General features: G+C 40.7%; 1 protein-coding gene across 1 annotated transcript in view; it reads left to right on the top strand.

Moving 5' to 3' along the window:
• The window catches only part of NECAB1 (N-terminal EF-hand calcium binding protein 1), a 59,831-nt gene that overhangs the window by 1,462 nt on the left and 40,141 nt on the right, over positions 1-18,228 (top strand). Inside the window, exons 2-3 of the mRNA XM_064649140.1 lie at positions 3,215-3,239; positions 13,587-13,695. Of these exons, the coding sequence (XP_064505210.1) occupies positions 3,215-3,239; positions 13,587-13,695 (134 nt within the window). The remainder of the gene's footprint in view (positions 1-3,214; positions 3,240-13,586; positions 13,696-18,228) is intronic.

Below are 18,228 nucleotides of genomic sequence, written 5' to 3'. Positions count from 1 at the left end.
AGAAATCTAAGTTGCCAGGAAAGAGTTAAAATACATTGAATGAAACCAACTCCCCAGTTTAACTCAGCACACTGGATTAGGAAACTGCATACGGTCAGAATATCTGATAAACCGAAAACTTATGATTTTACCAAAGTAAAAAAAAATTAAAGTTGTTTAATTTTCAGCAGTTTCTTAAACCAGTGTCAGGTTCATATTTATAGGAAAACAGATGCCTTTCACAGAACTGTGAAGAGGAGGAAGGGGGAGGATGCTGCTGTGATTCTGCTCCTACATCTGGAGGAAAATTTTAAATTCAAATCAAGTCTCTTGCCTGATTCAAATCAGGGACTGGACCCTAGAGGTCTTTCCTCCTGTAAGACTACACTCATGTAATAGATATTTTAGACATCTGGGGGGGGGGGTGTAGCTATGTGATTACCCCTCAGTGAAGTAGCCCCATCTGTACAAACACCTTTAAATTAGACCAGGCAGCAAGAGACTGGCTGTAAGACTGCAGAGAAAGGACAAGCACTGAGGTCCTGGTCCCATTGGGGCATATAATCACAGAATGGCTTGGGTTGAAAAGGACCTGAAAGATCATCCAGTTCCAACCCCCCTGCCATGGTCAGGGACACCTTCCACTAGACTTGATTGTTCAGAGTCCCATCCAGCCTGGCTTTGAACACTCCCAGGGATGGGGCAGCCACCACCTCTCTGGGCAACCTGTTCCAGTGCCTTAGCATCCTCACAGTAAAGAATTTTTACTAATATCTAACCTAAATCTACTCTTTTTCAACTTGAAGCCATTTCCCCTTGTCCTGTCACTACATGCTCTTGTAAATAGTCTCTCTCTAGAGAGAGACCTAATGAGAGCAAGACAGGATTTCCAGTGCAACCTCCTCCCTGGTCTTGTGTCAAAGTCCCTCTAAAGTGTCCAAATGATTTTAATATTTCCTTAAGGTTTTGGTTTTTTTTTTAAGTTAATTAAACTTAATGCAAATGTTAAATAACAATTATAAAATTAATAAAGACATAAAAATAATTTATTTTAAATCAATTTTTAAAAATTACTTGTGCGGAAGCTTTTGCCACCCTTGACCCATATTTACAGAGCACTTCTATTTGACTGAAACTTCACGGCTACATCTGCCCCAGTCCTGTACATCCATGAGCCAGTGCTCTTGGTCACGGAGAGGTCTTGGGTTGGATTCCCTGCTGTGGGTGTAATGCCCTTGTGGCTCTGCACGGGCCCTTGCTACCTGTGGCATGTATCGCTGGTCATCTCTTCATGTTGCTTGGGTCCATGCTGCAGGTATTTATCCCCTTGCTGAAGCATGGTGTGCTCCTCCACATCAGACATGCTTGTGCCCTTGCCCATAGCTGGCAGCTCTGCCCAGGCACCAGCAAAACTCCAACCTAACCTGCCAGAAATCTAGGACTGTATTTTACCTGTTAAGAACTGTAGAAAGAGGTTTTATTTTGTTCTAATGATGCTTTACGTGATCCTTCCTTTGCTCTGCATTTAGTCTTCATTTCTCATTGGGATAAAATTTCCAGTAAAAGATTAAAAACATAAAACCTTTTAAGAGCCCAATCCTCATACTGAAAATTGAGTGTATGATTTATTTGGATATATAGAGAGGACAAATATCATCTTACTAAGTAAATTTCACATTTTATTTGCTGTAAACTTGGTCCAAAGCAAAGTTCAGTTTAGAGACCAACTGTGAAATCTTGGATGTGGGTCACAACTCTGTTCAGTCCCCACCAACCTCAGCCTACAGAACACAATCACAAAGATGCTTCAACAGAGCTTGGCACTTAGATCCTTGGTTTCACCTCCAGGAGCAGAGAGTTACGGCCTGTGCTGGAGAAGCTGTTTAAATGCTACTAGTGGCTTATCAAACCAAAGAACTTTTGAGGGCTGTCAGCCCTCAAAAATGTATGTGCTGATTTTGAAACACTTTACTGATATTCATAGCAGCAATAGAAACTATATTTGGAAGATTTGCTTTTCTTCCCTTGTTACAGCATTGCCCAGACGACTCCTTTTTGTGGTTCAGGCTGAAGTACTGATGGGGATTACATTCGGAAATGTAGCAGGGTGACAATAGATGGCATTTACTCATACTGAAGTGTCATGTAGTGACCACACCACAGCAAAACCACCTCATCTGAAGAGCAGGGAGCAAAGAAGCTGGAGGAGACTCCCTCTGTCGGTTCCACTCCCCATCCCTGAGTCCTTCTCCAAAGTGTGCACTGATGTGATGGTGCCTGTGCTGGGACTCCAGCAGGGACAGTTGCAATGCCAGCATGTCACCAGCAGTAAGACAGGGCCCTGCACACAGTCCCAGATGGGTTGGTGCTGTGTCCCTGCTGATGGCAGGGCTGAGCCTGGAAGGCTCTGCCACCTCTCTTTGTGGAATAATTCCCCAGGATCATCTTCTCAGATTCTACATGAGGAGTTACAGAATTTCACCTAAATATTTAAATAGCTTCTTCCTCAGGTGTCATTTACAGTGGGAAGAAAAGGCAGACCACCGAGAGGGCAAGCTGGGGTCACATACAGTTTTGTGGCAGACACGTTGAAGGGAGGGATCTACAGTAAGCACCCTCATGCTGTCCTTGGCTTCATAGCTTATAAACCTCTATGCTTTCCCTCTCCCCTCTCTTCTATACTGGGGTTCTACTTTCTATCAGAGCCCTCAAATTTGCTCCTATACATCTGATGCTGCTGTCTCCACCGCCCAGTCTGATCCCTTCATGCCACCAGACTCCCTTCCTGACTTACCCCTTTGCTTCCTCCACCCCTACAAACCATTAGCCTTTCTCACCATCTCAGATGCTCAGTGCATCCTCCCAGCTATCATACTTGCTCTGCTTCTTTAAACCACTTCTCTCAAAGCTGAATCCAGTATCATTGTGGCCATACGGTATCAGGTTGTGTGCCTAAACATCATCCTTATAATCTATAAACAAACTAGAAATAAAAGTGGTTCTTGTTATTGTCCTTGGTATGTAGTGCACACAACACAGGAGGAGTTAAATAAAGCAATACTCTGGGGGAATGATGGAGAAACACTAAGAACTTTACAATTGTATGCAGCCTTGTGAAAATGTCATGTAAATCTTAAACCATAAAATCTACACTAAATACAGCATTGTTTGTTATTAATGCATTAAAAAAAAAAAAAAAAGAAAAAGTGACTTTATTCTTTCTCTCTTTGTTTAGATATTACGAAGAGCAGACAAGAATGGTAAGATTGGTCACACGTCTTCCCCCTCCCTTTGGAAAAAAGAATCCATCATTGATTCACCATTTTAAGTCATCCTAACAGGAAAGCCAGCCATCCCTCATTTCATTTTATGTGTTCTACGGGTTCAATGCCATGTATTATGTTGTACACTGATCCTCCCTGCAGGTTCTTCAAGGGCTGATCTTGTGCTTTCACATTTTGGTGTGTATGTTTGTTGTACTTTGGGTGATGTGGGTGTTTTCTTAGTGACACTGACAAAATCTGATTTGAAATACTTGTTAGTAGCTTCATCTTAGTACTTTTTAAAAACACCACGGGCTATATCCAGAAATCACATTTGTTTCCTACATTTTGCAGTTATGTATTTTTTGACATGTCAATAGGCAAAATAAAGCCTTGAATCTAGCTCACATATTTATGGCACAGAAGTCTTGAGTTTTTTATTAATGAGAGAAGCAATGAACAGTGTTAAACTCACAGCTAAGAGAGGTTTAACCCTGACAAGTGATTCCCAGTCAATCCTGAGAACATGGATATTGCGTACATTCAATAAAGAGAAGGCAAATAGATACCATTGAGAAAATCGGAGATAATAACTTACAAGGGAGAACTATTGACCAGTAAGGGGCTACTGTACAGTTTGATGGTATAACTGAGCCTGTTGAATAACCATTTATTGCTGCTGAGAGGGAAGTCCCACCCCCACAGCCCATCTCTGATTGTTATTCCTGCCCCAGCTCATGTGCAGCAAGTGGCACTTCCTGTGAGACCATGACAGCCTCCTTCAGAGAGCTCAGGAACCACAGAATCCATCAATGTGACAGTGTTTTGGTAATGCTTTCTTTGTTATCTCCCTCAATCAGCTTGCCAGTGGCTTGCATGGGCAGTGATGGTGCGCAGTGATGGTGCACATTGAGGGCTGGAATGGGGAGGAGAAGAATCTCCCCTTCAGCAGTGCCTTTCTAGGTTAGCTACCTGCCAACCACGGCCAAGCTCTGCTGGCATCCCCCTCCAGACCTCCTCGTGGTGTTGGAAATAGATGTGTGTGTGTCTGCCCCGAAGACTGATGAGAGTCAGAGTGCACAGTGCAGAGCAGAGGTCATTATTCCCTTGGAGTCAAAAAGAGTCCCTCCAGCTTTGTGTCCCTGCCCTGGACTTTGAGCTCATGCTGTCCCAGCCCTGGTGGATCCACAGCACTTCAGTGGTCAGAACATTAAATTCGGGTTTCCTCCCCGCCCCTCCCCCCAAGATAAGCTCATTACTTATCTCATTACTAATACTTGGTATGAAAGTAAGGGAAACGGCTCATATGACACGTGACAAACTGTTTCCACAATACAAAACCTTATCAGCCCCAGAGAATTTAGTTGCTGTCATTCCTACCTCTATATGCTGTTACTCAAAAGTACTACAATGATTTATGTCTATGTTTAATTGAGAAAGTCCTTTAGCAAACAGTCATTCCTGTATGTGAAAGAAGTCATACAAATGTGGTGGCTTCTTTCTTTGCCAGACTCAGTATGTATATAATTCTGTTACTGTTCTGTTTCTGGAAATATCAGCTGTGCACAGCTTCCATGAGAGACTCAGCTTCATAAACTTATCTATAGTTCTTATTTCATGGCTGAGCAGCTCTGCTCTGTATGGGGTAGATCTGCACTCCTTCTTAAAACTGAAAGGTCATATGACTTTTTTAGATGGAGCACAAACATAGGGAAGGATTTTTAAGAAATATATGGTTCATAATATTGACAAAAGTAACAGAAAACCCTGGGGGAAAAAAAGCAATTTCATAAAGGTGAAATGTTGCACATTGACCTTTTTGGAAAGGAGAGGTTTCAGGTCTGCATGTCAAAATGAAATTTTGGTCAGGTTTACTTTATAAAACTCCATACACTCAAAGGAAAGTGTGTGGATGTCACACAGAACTAATTTCAGCTAAAAGGAAAAATCTTCATTTATTTAATTGTTTTGCTGTTTAAAACAAAATCAAATTCATTAAATTCCTCTCAAAAAGTAAGATCTTGTCCCTAGTCTGCAAGGGACAGAGTGAAGAAATATGGAAACTGAAAATGCCAATTTTTTACGTCTCTCGTCTCACAGGCAGCAGTAGTAACCCCACACATATGTGAATGTGGCATCTGTACGTGCTTGTCAGCATGAGGTGTTTTTTTCACCTTTTGATATGCTGAGATGGAAATGGAGTTCCCCATTAGCCTTACAGTGACTTGCAGTCAAGTGAAACAATATCAGTTGCTGGTAAAGGTCACCCAGGGGCCTTTCCTGGCCATGCAGCTTTGACATGTTCCCAATTAGAAGAGCCTCTGCTATAATTCTCTCCTCTTAGCACAGGAATGTAATTTCAAATATAGACTATGTTGCAGAAATCCAATCACGAACAATCTGACTGTCAAAACGGATGGTAAAAACAAAGGTCATAATCTACTGATAATGCAACTCTTGATCTTGCAAGAGGAACAGTCATCCTTTAGCTGAGGGAAGGTGCCTCAACACTGCTGGTTCAACACAGACCGAAGACAAGGAGCACCAGACAAAAAAATAACTGGAGAAAGGGCCCTGCCTTTGCCTGCATTATGGTAGGGGTCATTTCCCATCCTCATGGGGAAGAAGACAGTTACTCTTACCTTTTAGCAGTCTTTCTACTTTATCATCTCCAGCTTTTTTGCAGGGAGCCTGGCTGCTGCAGACCTGTTCTCTTAGAAAGGTGGAAACAAATTACCCCAAGCCCAATGACTGGCTTACCTAGCAGTGGGCTGCTGAGTGTATGCATCAGAACAACAGTCACCTTTTAAGGCATGAATCCCCTCTTCTGTTCTGGAAACATGGCATGCTCTGGCATTCAAGACTCCCCTCAGCACTTTTCAGTGTGGAAACATCCATCCAGTCAAACCTGGAGGGAGGAGGAAGTGACCCCCAGCCATGTTCTCCAGGAGGAGACCCTCTCACCTGCCCCTCTCCTCCACAAATTAGAATTGGTATTTCGTTATTTCCTTGTTCCAAACTTAACAACTCCTGCCCCCAAGCTCAAGCAGGAGCTCAAGCTCCAAGCAGCAGCTCCAAAGAGGGCAACTCAATATGACAGGTTTAGAAAAGTTCGTTTGTATATAGATGCTGTCATTGATTTGCATATACAAGTCAGCTATTATGAAAAAGCACCTATACCTCAAACATCCTCAAAGCTTCTAAGAAAAAGATATCTGAAAACATCACAGGTAATAACTGCTATAGAAGCAGTCACTGTCAAAAAAATTGCAAAGCCTTAACAATAAAGAACACTGCAAACAGTATGCTGCAGGCAGTCAAGAATAACTGCAAACAAACGAGGGAAAATTTTAAAAACTGACTAAACAAAAGGAGATTAATGTTCCATAGATTGCCAAACCTGAATATCAAACAACCAGCAGACTAGGAACAAAATCTTATTAATGTCAGAACCCGTACATTTATACCTGCTTTCATTTTTTTCTCTGACACATTAAACAAGCACTCAGTGAAAGCTTCCCCTCCCCAAAAAAAGTTTTTTTTATAATGTATTTAAACTAGAATCTGTAAAATAAAAAATACAGCCAGATTTGATTAATCTTTGCTTTCTGTCATGTGTCTTCATTCAGAACCCCTGATGTCCACGACACAGAGCAGGGACATAAGACTTTTAAATGTACAATTCTCAAACTGTATAAAATATCATGATAATACACCTGTATCAAAATTGCTGCTGATTGCAATGATCTGGGGATTTCAGCCCACCTATAAAATCATGCAAATATTAGCCCATCAAAAAAGCATGGGTCATAAATACAGGATTCTTTAAAATCAGTGCAGCAGTAGCATCCTATTCCTTCCACTGGTGTCAGTGACCAAGGGGATTGATTCACAGATCATACACTCTTGAGTGACTCAACAAGATTTCCACAGAATAAACAAAAAGCCACTGAACTGCACCTGTATTATCATCAAGAGGAAATCTTGCAACACTTACTCTAGGTCAGTTTTGCAGAGATAGAATAGGTGTTTTCATATTCATTATTTATTGACAGTACCATTGCAGAATAAACACTGACTTTTCAGGTGAGTTTTCTACCAGCTGCATCTGCTCATGCACTTCTAGGTGAGCTCTGGCAGGATGACAACTGTCTCACTACAGCAGTCCTCAGACCATGACTTCTCAGTGGCTCTAGCTTTTTTACCAGAGTGATAGTTTATGCCATCCCAGAGAACTGAGGCAATATGCCTTTGAGAGGCAGGGAAAGCAGGGAAGGGGATCTCTTGAATCTACCCTAAAGTGAACTGTCCGAGTTGGCCTGGAGGCTCTCTGAAGTTTGCCACTTAGTGGGTTAAACTTTTTTTCAAGAAAAATGTTATAGTTACACCAAAGCAAGGAATGCCAAGTCCCTGATTTCAGCATTTTTTTCCTAGGCCAGTATCTCCTAATCTGGGGCTATAACATCCTGACATCTCATGAGGTCTTCAGCCAGCCCATGGGCTGCCCCCAGCAGTGCTGCTCGATGGCTGCTGCAGCAGCACATGGACTCTTCCCTCCATACCGACCTGCCAAATAGGTCACAGCATGACAGAGTGACTCATCTCTTGTGTGCCCTTCCTTGAGAAAAACAACAGTATGCAGGAATCCCTTGAGGAAGCTCTATGCACCATGGTTCCCAGAAAGGCCAAGTTTGAGTGGTGCAAAGTGGCCATGTTTGAGCCACACATTTACTGGATGACTTTATAGAACTCATATTCTGAACAGGAGCCAGAGGACAGAAATTCTCTGAACTGCAGCATCCCAGATTTAAGTTCCCAAATTACTCAATCAATACTGGTAAAATGGATTAGTGAGGCAAAGCCCTTGCAGCACATCCTCTATGAACTCTCAGCACACTGCTATTTGGTTCCTGACCATCTGGATCCACTGCAGACATCACCCTGGCTCCTGTTTCAGAGCCCAGGCTCTCCTGGGGTGAGATTCCCCATCTGACCTTCCTGAGTCCTTCAAGCATTGCAGGGCTGGACTCTGTGCTCCAAATTCCAGAAATTATTACTAGAGAGACAACCTAAATTCTCTTCCTGTTAGCCTAGTCCCCTTGGAATCACTGGGGTGCATGTGCTAAGCTTTTCCAGCATGACAGCTGGAATAATGGCTCAACCTTATTTCTGATTCTATCAACATACAATACAGATCAGAGTCAATGAAAGCTAAGTGCATTTGCCCAGACTCTTTAAAGCTTCAGCCTATGTCTGCACTTCTTCTGATACCACCCCTTATGACTGGAACCTAGTGGATATTATTAGCATGCTCACGTTGGCACACTGAAACTTTTTATTTTGGCAGCTCGTTCCTGATCTGATTCCAGCCTATGTGCCATATGCCAATAAATTGGGTGGTTTTCCTATTTTTGCATGTGGTTTGTCTGTGTCTGCTGTTCTGTGTCCCCCCCCACTACCTTGATCTCTGTGCATATGGTAATATCTTAGAGCACTTAAGTGCTCTGATCCAAATCTTTTACAGCAGTGTCGACTGTCAGCTCCTTCCAAAAAGACAAGTCCCACAGCAGGTCCCCAGGAGCAGGTGAGCTGGGAGGGGGATCCATTTCCTAGTCCTTTTTTACCTTCCTGGTTAATAAATACTTTCTGCCACAGAGGATTTTTCTATTTATTTGTTTCACTTGTTGTTATCTCTTCTTCCTTTGCTAATTTTTGGCCTCCAAGGGCAGAGATCTGTGTTCATAGAGCCCCAGACCCTAAAAAACCTGACTACCCTGGCAGTGTGCATGTTGCCAGCCTGCAGACAGGCTGGGAACCATCTGGTTGGACAGGGCAGTGCTGTGGGTTCTACTTTCCAAATTCCTGCATGAACCCCAGGATGAGCTTTAGCCTAGTGTGGCTTTCCCCTCTGATTGCCATAAACTCTTCCATGTGGCTCTTCCAGTTGCCATAAGCCCTAGGATTGCCATTCAACCATACAAGCTCCATCTGATGTGGCTGGCTCCTGATATGAAGACTGGTTTGGTGTTCATTGTTTGCTTGATATCTTTTGACTCACTTTTGACTCCGAGAGAGTATGTGTGTGGCTTTCCTCCATCAGATATGCTGTTCTCTCTTAAGTCTTAAGTTATCCAATGTGTATCCTGGAGATTACTAGTGTTTATGCAGCAGACTGGCTGGGGGGTATCATTTGGGCCTATTTTATAAAAAAAAATCTCTTTAATAGAGAGGTGAATTTTACTGAAATAAATGTAAGAATGCAATCATAACCTGAAGGAAGGCTCCTCTAAACCACTGTGTAACTATATTTCTAAATTTGCAAGTGCTTCATGGGGAGATTAATTTTGTTATTTATATTTTTGTTTGCCAGATGGGAGCGTTCTGGCTTCAAGGAGGATGGGTGACTGTGCTTGTTTTTGAAGAAGCACTGCTTTTGAAAGATGTCAGAGAAGATAGACAAAAGCAAGCAAGTCTTGCAAAACTGCTTCTTTGAGACATTACAAGGCAAATACTGCTGAAGGTTTATTACTCTGAGCGATGTGTAGCTTTGGAGAAGTTTGCCTTTCATGAGTCATCCTTCCCCTGTCACTTTGCCAGTGGAAAGGATTTAAGCATCTATAATAGAAGTTTCTGCTCAACTGCTCTGAAGCACTTAAACCAAACAGCATTTATCTGGTGCTCTGGGGGCAGTGAGGCGTGCCCAGAGAGGTGGTGCTGAGGACATGTAATACAGACTTTAAAATAAAAGCTATTCTTGATATTCTTGACACTTGAGGGAAAAAAAGGAAAAAACAATGTGCAGGCTAGGCAAATGCATCTTCAATTTAACAGCACAAGGAGCACTTTTTAGGCTTTGGGTCCGAGCTTCATCTGAGCACTGAGGAAGCACAGGTGGCCTGGGCCACCAGTGGCTGATTCCCCAGCTGCACTAACAAAACAGTTACACTCATAAAATATCAGAAAAATGCCCTGAGTAGTCAGAGGTTTTTTTAGTTAATGTAACTCTGTAAGTACCAAATAGGTGCTCAAATCTCCTTGTGTTTTGCCTATAACAAGCTCAGTGATGTGTCAGTCAATGTCAATAACATTCTGAATGTTATTGAGAATAACCAGCAATGAAGCAAAAGGCAATGTCTGCTCTTGGATGATAAAATTTAAAGAAAATAGCTACAGTGCCCAATCTGGCTGTTGTTGGATCAATGATTTTCTGGAGTGAGGTAAAGCCAATGATCCTAAAGGACAGAAATAAACAGACATGTTTCAGGTTTTGTGTCATATCCAGGCTTTTCAGTGGGTAAATTCATAATATGTTTATCTCAGGAAAGTTGCCAAGTGACTAGTTTCTTAAGTACATGTATAACTTGCATAAAAATCACCCTTCCCAGCAAAGGATAAAGCTGCAGAGGCAATTTGATTAAGCAATTAACTGTATCTATATGAGCCAGAAGAAGCATAGCTTCTTTCAACAAACTCAGTATTTGATATTCCTTCCCTGTAACCAGTGCCAAATGGCAAATGTATTGAGATTCTCAGTCAGGTAATCATGGCAGTTTTCTGCCATCTTGGTTTTTAGCTCTTCTAGATCTTGACATTTTATTTTGATCATAATGATAATCTCCAGCTACAATCTGTCTTTTCATATTAAACATTTCAAAATGGTTTTGTTGAGGAAGATATGTAATTTGTACAATTTTGAAACCTCTTGAAGATTACATATCTGAAGCCATATATTCAAATCAAAAAAATTATGAAATAAGAGCAAGTAAAAGAAGGAGGAAACTCCTCAGTTGTACTCTTTAAATATGCCTGCTGTAGTACAGTATGTATTTACAGGATTTAGATACTGCTTTTGGAATAGATTCTTAGCCATTATAAAATTAGGCCACAATACATTGTGGATTAGTCTGGTGCTTAGGACATCTTAGTCTTATCCTATACAGTTGTTCAGTGCTCTGTGAGGGATTCAATATGTTACTGAAGGAAGAGAAAGAAACATGTGAACCTAAATTTAGTGCTACCCAAATCAGAGTTATGAGGTGTTAGGTTGTAAAAACATTCTTTATGCTTCATGCAAAAGCTCAATCAGTTTAGATAAATGATTACTTAACTACAGTTTAATCTTTCAAACTTCTTCTAAATAATAGCAAAAGGTGAATCTTTCTTTGACTTTTCTTTGCTGATTATCTCTCTTTCATTTAAAGCTCACTACACTAGGCAATGAGGAACAAATTGCCTTAACTGTTTTAATTAAATGGTATGGATTTGCCACATCCTGACCCATTCACTTCTTCTGAAGTCATGTCTGTAAAACAAACAAAAGAGGGAAGTTGTTCTTCACAACAGAAGTAAACGTCAGCTGTAACTGAGGGATCTCTGATGAAAACTCATGGACTTCTGCAGGGTCAGCTTTCTGTTTACAAACATCTTTTATTATTTAACATCCTGCTGACAAGCATTGGCTGATTTCTCACATCACCTTCTATACAATGTCCTTCAAAGCCTCATCCAGGTTGTTGATCATTTCAGCATGCTGAATTATCTTACTTATCTTCCTTTGACTGATTCCTTCTCTTTAGCCTTGAATCATGTACTCAGGAAAAAATTAGTTGTGTTGGCTGTCATATGTTGTTTAAATATTTACTATGATATGATTCGAGTCCAGAATTAACAAAGTTTAATGCTCCTTGCTCCCAGAGTCCTCCTTTCCAAAACAGAGAGTAGCCTAAAGTCTGACACTTCTACCGCTGCAGCCATGGCCACATTGTGAGTTGTACAGGCTAACTGTCCAAATTGCAATACCTTTTATACATTTCTGGCCTCATTAATAAACTAATTAAATATATTAAAAAGCATGGAAAATCTGAGGTACAGAAAAACCTCTGGGAATTACCATATATGTATAATTGAGGTGAGATACAAGTATGATCCCTTTTTTCAATGAAATTATATAGCAAAGAGTGATGGTTGTGCTTAATCTGACGAAGGAGGGTAAAGCCTCAATCTGAAGTGGTAACATAATGAAAATACCAGATGAATTAATCTGTTTAACATACCTCATCAAGGATTTTGTCTCATGTTGTCAAGGACTTGCTATAAGTTAAAGCTTATAACTTGTTATAGGTAAAGCTAACTTAAGAAACAGATGAAACAAACTGCATTAAATAATGTATAGCTATTATAAGAACATTTCCCTCTTGAACTAATGTAAACCACATTACTGCTCTCATAAATGTTATCAGATGGTACCTCCCCTCCCTCTGTGTCCCATTAGTCCTGCAGACACTACCTAACTACGTCATGGTATTGATAATAATTAGCACCCATGGGGTGATAATTGGGTTTGTCCCAAACAAATGAGAACAACAGTTATTTATAAAATAAACTTTTTCATAATTGGACTTCCCTGAATATTAAATGGCCAATTCAGCTTCCATATGAAAATTGATCTGAGCATTTTGACTGACCTCTGATATATGTCCAAACCACTTTTCTCATTCCTATATTTTGGTGTAATCTTCAGATGAATTATGCTGGTAAATAGAAATGTTTTCTCTTCTCTGCTGACCAAGAAAATTAGCTTAAATTCTTTCCAGGAAAGAGGACACAAGGCTGGCTTCCTATTCCATGAAAGTCAAACTTTTTGTTTAATTTATTTGTTAATTACACACCAAGCATGGAACTTTTTTGAAAGATGTATTTTATGAAGAAGGACAAGTGTTGCAAGCCAGTGCAGTGTATTGACTAGTGTTTATAGCTAGAGAGGAGAGCCAGGTCAGATACCTGCTGCTATTTAATTGTGTACTTGAGTCTCAGTCTCCCCTGTGGAAAGCAGGGAGCAGAGGAAAGAAGGAGGAGGAATAGGAAAAAGAAATAGATAGCTCTAGATAGCTGAAGGAATTTTCATTGAAACAGCACATTCCTTCAACAATTGCTTGCTTTTGTATTTCCCTGGATTTTCTCTGCCCCACTCCGTCTCAGGAGGTTGCCGATCTTCCATGCAGAGGGCGGGGAGTAAGTAGGGGAAGGATGGGAAGAAGCCACAGTGAATGGCATCAGGGCAAAAACAGGACTGTATTGATGTGTTTGCCAATAGAAATTTAACAAAACCAAACTATCTTTTCATAAAAGATAAGAAGGAGGAAGAATAACTGAGTTACCAAGCAGAGAAAACATCTGATACAACAGATGATACATTTAGCATCATGTTCTTTATTAAATATATAAAGCTTCTGCATTTAAGCTGGAGACCTAGAAGGTTTTAATACTTTCCTCTCCTACTGCATGAACTAAACAAGCAAAATTATGAATGAAATTAAGGCAATTTTCGTTTCTTCACTGTTCCAGATGATGGAAAACTGTCCTTTGACGAATTCAAAGCTTACTTTGCTGATGGAGTTCTGAGTGAAGAAGAACTGCATGAACTTTTTCACACCATTGATACACACAATACTGAGTAAGTGCCCCCTTCTTACAGTTCCAGTGCCACTCTTTGTACCTGAGAATGGAAAAAAGACATCAGGCTGATTTTAGGAAACAAATCTAAGCAGAAAGCTGCTTGAGGGAAGCTAGGCCGTGTCATATGGCTGTACAAGTGAAGTGTTTTGAAACCTTGTGATTTGGGTAGCTGAGAACACAGGGTGGAAATTGAATGCCTTCTCTATTCCCCACTCATGGAAAGAAAAGGAGCTGTGGCCTCCTTCAGGCATAAGTATGGATTCCTCCTTTCTTGATCCTACTGATTCATTACATGAGATGAATACTTGGAGCAGATGTTGAGAAGGGAGTAAAATAAATAAAGCAATCATATACAGTAAAGAGCTAAAAAAGCCATCCTGTCTGGTGGCATGGTGTTGGTGCTTTCCCTTGGGCTGTTTGGACATCCCTTTTATGGCTGGGTTAAACAAGGCCACAGGGAAATTAACTGACAGGAATTTCACGAAGTTCAACAAGGAGAAGAGCAGTTCGGCTACTGGGGAGGAATAACTCCATGCTTTTGTGGAAAATGGAATCCAATTAAATGTAGTTTCATAGTAGAATTCACAAGATTTTAGAGATTGTGCCAACATAATGTCCTGAAGTAAGCAGAAGAAATGCTACTCAATCTGTTGGACTTCTGGGGAATGAAAAACACTATAGGCTTTATAAAGTGATTAAGGGATGGGGTGAAGGAGACAGGAAGGTGGTGGAGTCACCACCTGTGAAGGTATTTGGGGGATTTGGCAGTGCTGGGTTAACAACTGGACTCAATGGTCTTAGAGGTCTTTTCTAACCTTAACAATTATATGACTCTATAGTTCTGTGCACCAGTATATGCTGGGGGCCACCCAGCTGGAAAGCAGCTTAGCAGAAAAGGACATTGGGTGAATGTCAGTTTGAGCATCAGCTAACAATGTGTCTCTGTGGTCAAGAAGGCCAATGGTATGAATAACCCAGAGTCAAAAACTCACTTCAGAGCCAGACTCATTGATACAGCTTTGGACTTCCTCATATGTACCACATATCTGCAGAAGTGGTTTTCTTTCAGTGTAGTTCCATTTATCTGCATTTATCAGGAAGCATCCTGATAAAGGCAGAAATCCTGGAGGACTAAGTAAGATTTCTAAGAAAAAGATGTTCTAGATCTATTCTTTCTTTCTTTTTTATTTGTAAAGCTTTTTTTATTTTTAAAATATTTTAATTTTATTACTGTTTTTACACCATTTTCTCTTTAACAGAAAATATACAGATCTGAAAAATATGTAGAAAAGTGAGAATTACATTATGTTTTCCTCCTGGTAGACAGGCACACCTGAAGAATAGATACAACTGTTGAATGCCAGAGTTATTAGCTGAGAATAGGTAACAAAACTGTCACAGCAGCCATCTGAGAAATCATTCTCACTGTCCAGGAAAAGCCTGGCAAAAAGCTAGGCACAAAAGTCACAGAATATGTACTGTGAAGGGTCATATTTTCATGTATTTCAGGGAATCAAACAGGTGGAAGACTTAGGCAACCTACTAAATTACCTTTTCCAACCAGAAGGCGTGCTTTCTATTGATGAGTTAACTTATGTTACAGAGTACAACCTAGATTTAGGTAAGAAAACATAGTTGAAGCTTAGATTTAAAGCAACAACAAGAAGCTTTTTGAGTATGTTTTTTCATGAAGTCTTTAACTGATAAAAGGCTTTAGCTGACTTTGCAGCTGAAAAGTATTTTACAAGGCTTGATCTTTCTCTCTAACAGAACCAAATACATTTTAAAGGCATTCTTTTAGGCCCTTTGAAAGCTTTTGAGAATCCTGCCAGGCAGACAGCAAGATATCAAATGGATATAGTGAAGAGAGACAACTTGGACAGTATAATATAATTTCCTTGTAAGTATAGCTTTCCAGCAAAACTCACATGAAGCAGATATAATAAGGAGCAAAAACTTTACTCACTGCCATTTCCTGAAAAGGGCAGGTTACATAAAATGTCTCAAACTAACAATCTGGCTAAGAAAAGTAGCAAAATGTTCAGTGAACCTTGGGAAGTGTTGTAATGTGTTAGGAGAATCATGTACATATCAACAATCCCAAAACCATCTGTTTTGTGATGTTTTCTCTTGCAAATTATCCAAGGGAATTAAATGAAAATCCAGGTTTGTGCCTGAAAGTCCCAAGTAGTTTATGGCTTGTTTTTAGTAGGGGAGGGTAAGGAATTCTACTCAGTTGTGTAGCTAGTAGTAGAAGATTTGTACAGATTATTTTGTCTCTCTTATCCAGTTAAAATACAGACTCTGTCAAAGTCTGGGCAAGTCATTTATCTTCTCTCTATTTTACTTCACTATTTACAAAATGCAGACTGTAGTTTCCTATCCCAGAAATATTTTGTTAGCATTGAGATTATGCAGTGATTCACACCATACACAAATGCCTGGGACAGATGGCTAGGGAAGCGTGTCATGATCCCTTAGTTCATTTCTTGGAGCATCTCAAGATTTCATACCCAGCGTGTCACAAGTGCAGACTTTGGGGTGTTTCCCACCTGCATTAAATCTTTTAACTCTGCCAACATTCAAAACCTCACTGTCTGTGTGCATGGGTTTTTGTACTTCAAAGCCTAAAGATAAAAAAGGAGATGTGGCCTCGGGGTGATAACCATGGGCCACAATTCCCATCTCAATTCCTTTCTCAGCTCTGTTGCAACAATCTTTCAGTAAAATATTCAAAGTATAAAAGACTTACTCTTTTCAGGGGACTAAACTAACCAGGTATTAAAACCTCCTGTTACACAGGCTCTAATGTCAGTCAGATAGGCTGTGGAAGACTGCTAAAATGAGTAATTACCATTTCCAGTATGATAGCAGAGCAAATAACAGACATTTTAACTTCCCAGTAATTCAGATTGTGTCTGCCTGACTGAGATCTCTGCACCTTGGTATTTGGTGCAATCCGGTGTCATCTTCTTACAAAGTAAAAGGTTGGTGTTGCAGTGACCACAATCACCAGGAAAAATACATGAGTAGGATTTAGTTACCACTGCATAAAGTTTCCAAGAGATAGATCCAAGGCCACGGTGTGTTGAGTAGCCAAGCCCCCACAGCATGAGCTAGGCCAACATGAGTGCATAGCTGTGAGCTGGGAAGGGACAAGAGGAAGAGCTTATCTTTGCATTCTGATTTGACATCTATTTGACATGACATCCATGTTATACACCTGTAATGTCTCAGTCTGGAGCTGGTCAGTGCTTGTCCTAGGACTTCAGAAAACCTCAGTGCACTCTACTTCAAAGCTGAGTTAATCATGTTGGAGTTCTGTGAGTATGAAGTTACTTTCAGTGTGGTTCATCTCCCCTCTCTTCCCCCACAATCTTAGCTCCAAGCCTTATAGTGCTCAGCAAGGCTCTTCAGGAAGCAACAGGAAGGGTGTTGCAAGTGCAAGTGCAAGTGTTGCAAAGACACCAGAAGTCTTTCCTGAGGCTGACAAGGAAGGTGACAACACACAGCTCATGGATGACATGAGCTGAAATAATTTTGGAGCTGAAGACCTAATGCTCTGCTGTCTAAGAGCATTCTGGTTATTAAGTGAAAGCAAAACAGCTTTCATGCAAGACAGTGTTGAAGGACAGCTGGACTTCAGAAGAGGCAGTTCTGAAGAAATACAGCTGTTTTCCTTACATGTGTTATTGCCTGAATAATTGTACTGAAAGTAGAGAAAGGTATCAGCAACACAGGTCTTTTTATACATGGAGTGAAGTATGCAGGAAAAGTTTGGAATTAGTGGCTTAAGGGGTGAAGACTTTTAAAGCCCATTTCCATGGTAAATTGGTCCCTGCTTAATTTTAATGTCAATTCTAATGAGCTTGTGTTTCAGCAGAGCAAGAATCCTTGACATGGTTAACGGTTTAGTGAATAAGTTTTAGCAGTCATTGCAAATGTAAACATCCCTTTTTTAACTCTTATCCTTCACCCTTCCTTCTCCCACTCATAACTTTCATGGAAATTGTTTTTGCATAATGGCATCCTCAGGGAAAAGTTGTCAGAAAATAATGAGAATATTTGGCAAAGTTACAAACTAAGAGATGTACAGAGGATCTCAAGGGGATTCAGTCTGCAGCACTGCTGGAGAAATAGAGCGATAAATGCTTCACTGATTACTGACTCACAGGAGTCAGTGGGGAATCAGACTTGTTCTTCTCACTTTACTCATTAGTAAAATGAAGTCCTCAGTCAGGACCCTAGTTACAAGATAGGAGGGATGCTTAAACTATTCAGATCCTGGGGCACAGGCACCCTCCCAAAGGTAGGGAGGTCCCATTAAACCTTTGTGTGTAGCACAAGATAAACTATGCACAAGTCAGAGATGAGTTTGGTGAGGACCTGAAAGCCTTGGCCACCTGCAGCACTGAGCTTATGCTGGGCGTTTGGGAGAGTCCATCATGCTGCATGTACTGCACGTCAGGAGGTGACTTGGCACAATGGAGACACATCTACACTTGCATGTGTATGTGTCAGCAGGGAGTCT

The sequence above is a fragment of the Pseudopipra pipra genome, chromosome 1 (genome assembly GCF_036250125.1).
Source record: "Pseudopipra pipra isolate bDixPip1 chromosome 1, bDixPip1.hap1, whole genome shotgun sequence".
In the NCBI taxonomy this organism is placed as follows: Eukaryota; Metazoa; Chordata; class Aves; order Passeriformes; family Pipridae; genus Pseudopipra; species Pseudopipra pipra.
Note: the sequence above shows the minus strand (reverse complement) of the source record. Positions and strands in the feature narration are given on the sequence as shown.